Below are 6,454 nucleotides of genomic sequence, written 5' to 3'. Positions count from 1 at the left end.
AGATACCTTTCTCTTTTCCAATGTCTCCAAATCCAAAAGGTATGTCTGTGAACCTACATAAGGATTCTCAAAATCACAAATGAATTTTCAAATATGTCTGGGTACTAAGAACACCTGCTATTGATGCAGCTATTAAATGTCTTATGTAAATGAAAACCTCTTAAGTAACTACATCTGTCAACTTAGTTTACATTACCTTAAAACCAAAATCATACAACTTTTTTTCTTTCTTTTTTTTGTTTCATTACCATTTCTTGTGTGACCCTGGCTAATGAAACCATTATAATTCAGGATGCATCACTTACAGCACTGCAGAAGTGTAACATATATAAGCTGATACACACTGCAAATAAGCAGTGTTTATGCCTAAGCAGCACCTTCATGCCCGCAAATTTTCTTCTGGCTAAGTAAATAAGGTCTTTAGAACACTGACCTTTAGGCAAGGCTTTGAGTACATTGAATTCTCACACTCTCAAAAATATGGTACAGCATTTCAGATCAGCTTCTTAGGCTCTCTCAACATAACAATAGAGAAAAAGTGCACTACAGTTAAGGTGGCAAAATGCCCCCCTATAACATAAGTGGCTGTTGCCAGCAATATTTCAATTTTACTGAATCATGCACAGAAATATGGCCAGTAATAAAAGAAAACAATACACTCTTCAGAGAAAGAACGGGACAAATTTGTATAAGTGTACATCATACATTTATTACTGAACAACTCTCTCAACTCCAAAATTGGGCACAGGGATTAAAAATAAAAATTCATTGCACTACCTAGTAAAGCATTACTAGTAACTCTCATAAAAAATGTACAAATTTTGTTAAAAATTTATCAAGCCTTCAAATGATTTGGTTACAGATATTTATAATACATTTAAAACTACATGTTAAATGATACAATAGCATATGATTTAAAGAAAACACTTAACAAAATATGATTCCAACAAAAACCATAAGCTTTCATAATAATTAGCAAGTCTGAAACACAAGTAGCAAAATGAGGTAACAATGTACCAAAGGAAAAAACCACAGCTTTTACAAAGGCCCAAAGATAACTCAGTTGAAACTGTTTTCTACAATTAAAATTAAAACAGTTGGTAAATCTCATCCCAAGTATAATCCATTGTATTAAGAGCTGTGAAGTCACATTCAAGAGCCTGTACAAAGTGATGTACAACACATGGCCTCACTTTTTCTAAAGAAAGCCAAAAAATCAGACACTAGAATTATCTGTAGGCCTTGATATCCACCAAAATGTCAAATTAAATTGACAGTTTATGCAAAAAACACAGCAGTGCCAATATGGTAAAGCAAACATATTGGAGGTTGGATATTTTTGTTTGGTTGTTGTGGTTTTTTTTTTTGTTTGTTTGTTTTTTTTTGTTTTGTTTTTTTTTTAATTTTTTTTGTTTGTTTGTTTTTTTCGGTTTTGTTTTTTTTTTGTTTTTTTTTGTTTGTTTGGTTTTTTTTTTGTGGTTTTTTTTTTTTTTTTTTTTTTTTTTTTTTTTTTTTTTTTTTTTGTTGTTGGGTTTTTTTTTGAGAAAAAAGAGTCATTGGATTGCAGAAAGGCAACGAACATAAAAGAAGTGTTGCTGAATTCAGGTGCTGTCAGGCACCACGGCAGCTGTGCATAATACATGGCAGTTAAGAGCTGAACAGAAATCCCCTGCCCTTGACAGCCACCACAGAGGATGTGGTTGTAGCCTGTCTGAGCTGATTTAAAACATAAGCATGTGTGCTCTTGTACACACTAACCACGGGAAGCAAGTCCACATTCATCCATGCAAACCAAAGAACCATTCCAGAAGAGATGAGCCATAAGAGTGCAACAATTAATTGCAGGATTTTATCAACTTAGACCCTCCATCTCCTAGATCTTCCATTGTCTCACTGAATTTTAGTGGGGGAAAAGGGACATTTCTCCAGTTCCAGAAAGAGAACTACTTTCCCTCAGCTTCAGAAGTACGTGTCTTGTTCACTTGTATCAAGTTTAGAAAAAGTACCCTCTTTCCATGCTTTGAACTGAATACTAAACAGAGAAACATTAGTCATGTTTAAATCTGTACATGGATTTTTTTCTTTTGCAGTTATATAAAAGAGGCTAAGTTTTGTAAGACATATGCGACATATGCTTTTTAAACATGATTTTATTTGTTAAAAAAATAAATTTTATTACATGTAATTTAACCTGCTAGGTGCTATTGTGAAAAGTCTATTCTTTAAATCCACTGGAAGAGAGGAAAAAGAAATTCTAATATTTTGACTGGAAGTAACAGCATTTCTATTTATTTAGTGTTCCTAAGTAAGGTATGGAGAGCTTCACTGTTTTTGAGGACTACCTGCATAACGAAACAGTGGAAAAACATCTGAAACAGGGAAAAATTGTGCTTTTATTTAGCTGCACCAAGAGCTGTAACTGGTCTGTTAAATCTTCAAAGAGGAAAACCATCATGGAGAACATCTAACACTGTTTGAAAATTTAACTGATACTAAAGCATAGCAGCATACACAAGCATCAGAAGATAAAGAAAAAACTTAAAGCTGAAACTGGCAGCAAGTTGTAGCAATACTGATAATTGTGCCACTTGTGCTGCTGCAACCAAAGTAATGACACTGAATTTATGACAAGAGTTTCATTGCAAAAAGTGCATCCTTTTAATAACTGTGGAATATGCAGACCTAAACATGCTAGAACACATCAGACAGGTTAACAGTGTGAATATTACAAAGAAAGCTCATTTTTTTTCAATGGCCTAAATAAAATATTATTCAGAGCACTTGAATAGACATTATCCCCTCTTATTTCACAGCACTGTTCTGAAAAGTATTCCAAATTTCTCCTCTAGTGGAGCACTCTGGAAACTTGATTGCAAAAAACTTAGGGAGTTCCTTCTTCCTATTACACTCATCATGAAGTAAGGAAGTGAAAGAAGCAGCATCAGGGCAACTGAATTCTGCAGGTAATGACCAAAACCTACCTCCTCTTGTGATAGGATGAAAGAAATATGAAATTCTACTTCTCTGAGAAAACGCTAAAAATGTATTTTATTCATTAAATTGCAGGAACAAAATTCTAACCTTTTACAAGTTATTTTAGTTACATACCAACTTCCTTGAAGAATGTATGTGATTAAAGGCAATCTTTATACGCTAAAAGATGATGTCCTTAGCAAGTACAGTGGGCAAAAGTTAAGAGCTGTTCCACAAGACCAGGACACCTCAGTGAACTTTCTGCTTCCTTTCATGGAAGAAACACATAACTGGGAAACCCAGCTAGAAAAATTTAAAAGGAAAACAGAAAAGCATTGATATTCATATTAGCAATTGAAAACATTAATATTGCTAAATGTGATATTGCAACTCTACATTGATAAAATAACTTGTAAATCAGATATGAAAAAATCTGGACTTTGTAACATATGATAAAACCCCCAAGGTTACTCACGTATGAACAATCAATGCATTCTTTAGTGGTACACACTTGAAGCCTCCAGTGAAGGGGAAGCATAATAGCTGTTTGACTAGTAGTAGGTAGAAAGGTCTTTACACCTGTAAGTACGCTGGGGACAAAATACTAAATGTCTGTAATTGCTGCACCCATTGCATTCAGTGTGCAACTGCAAACACAAGGAAAGGAACCAGTGTACAGTACTAGTACTGTTTAAATAACACACAAGATTATACATTGCAGCATAATTATTACTACACACATACGTTCTCAGTACATGCTGGTATATAGGTTCTCACACACACACACCCAGTCACAAGCATACTTCACTCACCTTCCCACAAGCAAACATACACTCACACCATTCATCCCCACTCACAGTATCTGAAGGCTCTATATAAGGTAGATTGCTATATTGTTTGGAGCTACCACTTTTTTTTCCTTTTTCTTTTATATAAAAGCACATGCTAGAAGATCACATCCACAGTAATCTCGCAGCAATACTCGGAATGATCACACAAAACCCAGGGAATGTTAGTGCACACACAAAATTAAGCTAAAAAAAAAATCTTTGGAGTTCCAATCACACTTGTTAGTATAACAATCCCGTAACTGTGAAGACTAGTTATAAGCTTTATAATTGATTAAGTCACACAGTGCAAAGTAAGGTCCATTGACCCTTTTGTGTAAAGGGCAGGCTGGAAGCCACATGGGTAGGTAAGTTCAATAGAGTTCATATATACATGTGACCAGAAACACCCAAACCAGATTTGTGCTCTTAGATTGGTCATTCTGAATCACGATGCACTTCCGAAGCATCAGCTCTACAAATCGGGCAGGTACGATTTGCCTGTAAAACCAGAAAAACAAGAGGGTTAGCCAGACTGACAAATTGTTGAAGTAATGTGTATGTGACACTGACATCTGTGACTGCTGAAGAGCAATTCAAGAGAAGACACAAAGTGCTTAGGCCTTTTCTTAATTTGTTTTGTTATGTTTGAATGGTGTAGTGAGTTTGCCAATTCAAAATTACTTCTACAAAAAATAATTGTGCCTTTTATCTTTAAAGACAAAGGGAGACAACAAATAAGACTCTAGCTAAGTGATGGTGGTTTCATTAATGCAGATTCACAATTATAGTATACTGCAGTCAGATGGATACAACTAACAACTTGTACTGTATGCTGCAGAGAAACTCACCAAAACAAATTGAGACAGCCTGGGCTGCAAATAAACATTTTGTGTGAGGATGTCATATTGTCACAAATTGTACTGATCAGAAATGACATCATACTTTGTTTATTCAGTTATCATCACAGAAGAACATCATATAGACTTGGTCAAAGCTGAAAGCAAACCAGGGAAAAAGGGAGGGGCTTTTAGTAGAGGGGAAGGGGAATAAATAAAATAAATAAAGAAAGATGACCCAATCAAGGAGGTATTCAAGCAATACACACCAGCAGGCCTAGATTTTGCTCTTTAGTAAAGCACACACTGAAAATATATCCCGTGACTCATTTGCTTTTCTAGCTTCTTTAAGATTAAGACAGATAAGAAGTAATATTCCTTAAGCTACTGGCAAAGTATTTCTGCCTTCTCATTCCCCTTTTCAAATAATGGCTAATTTAATTTTAGCAAATAATGAGAGAAACCCCCAGAAAAATATGCTATATCTATGAGTCAATGCTTCCCTTGCAAAAGGAAGAGTAAAGAGAGCTCTTCCCTGTCCCAAATTCTCTATTTCAGTTTGCAAAATTGCAGGACCAACCACTGTACTCCAAGTCTTCCAAGGCAACCAGATTTTTCAATGAAAATACAAGTGAAGAGCATCAAGAAATATGACTCTGCTGGCCAGACTTCAGAATTCTTTGTCTAATATTTTAAATCCAAACAGTAACTAATCCAATGAAAGCAATATTTTATTTATTACTGAGAAAAATTATTCAGTAATGGAAATTAAAGTGACAGTGTATTTTCCTGTCAATTTTCCTGCTGTCAACTGTTAGCATTGTCCAAAATTTTTACTGCTTTGTAAATTTGCAAATCATGGATTGGAGTAATTAAAGTTTTCTCTCTCTTTCATTAGCAGTTTCAAAATGTACTTCAAAACGTCCTTACTCAGTCATTTCATTTCATGTGCCTGATTCTAAATATAACCTGGCTAATATAATGTTTAAAATAAAAAGGCACGCTCTTAAACATTCAGTGGAATAATGAATCAAGAACTATTCACTTAGACTGGTAGTGAAGTAACCACTTGCACTACAGAACAACATTCAGTAGGAATAATCTCCTGACAGGAATTGCAGAAATAGATCTACTGTCATCAGGATAAAATGAATGCTCATAGACACCACACCACTGCTTTTAAAGTAACTTTCCAAGATCCTACATGAACATCTGCTTTAAATTTAGTTGCATTCTTTTGTCTTTCATGAAATTAATTTCCCCCTTTGACATTTAATATGACTCTTTGATGCCAAAAGAGGAGTGTGGGGGACATAATATAGTAATACTAACCTTCTACCTTGCCACTCCTCCAGGCAGACTTAAGTTTGTGCTGTAACTACAGAATGCTGCATGTTTTTTTTTTGTTTTATAGAAATTTATAGTTAAAGTGAACTGCATTTAGATAATGAAACTATTGGGCTATTAGAATCCTCTAAAAACCATTGCACTACTTTGGTGTTAGTCCATCACAAATAAGTTGAAATAAAGTTACAGTTTGTCTTTTCTTATACATAATACAGCATTTCCTACTTAGCATTTCCTAGTACATTAAATATAAAAACAGGTTGCCCTTTTCAGGTTGTTCTAAACCCACAAGGTGGAGACAGGTCATGGTGTCAAGCTCTCCTTTGGAATTATGACTTGTACACATTTCTCACGTGTTCATACTCGACTAGAGGATATAGGGTAAGAAGGAGCCAAATACTGTGAAACATGAGAACTGGGAATACTACAAAAAGTAAAAGGATAACCTCTCCCTTTTTAATTCCGTTG

At 34.8% G+C, this 6,454-nt stretch overlaps 1 protein-coding gene across 3 annotated transcripts in view; it reads right to left on the bottom strand.

The window, feature by feature from the left end:
• Positions 1 to 683: 683 nt before the first annotated feature.
• RNF38 (ring finger protein 38) overlaps positions 684 to 6,454 on the bottom strand; it is a 104,683-nt gene continuing 98,912 nt past the window's right edge. For all 3 annotated transcript variants that reach the window (XM_088157183.1, XM_014887115.2, XM_088157184.1), the window contains one exon: positions 684 to 4,301. In XM_088157183.1, the coding sequence (XP_088013309.1) occupies positions 4,239 to 4,301 (63 nt within the window). In that variant the 3' untranslated portion in view covers positions 684 to 4,238. The remainder of the gene's footprint in view (positions 4,302 to 6,454) is intronic.

Source organism: Sturnus vulgaris, chromosome Z (assembly GCF_052056855.1).
Source record: "Sturnus vulgaris isolate bStuVul1 chromosome Z, bStuVul1.hap1, whole genome shotgun sequence".
NCBI lineage: Eukaryota > Metazoa > Chordata > Aves > Passeriformes > Sturnidae > Sturnus > Sturnus vulgaris.
This window is presented reverse-complemented; position numbering and strand designations above follow the sequence as displayed.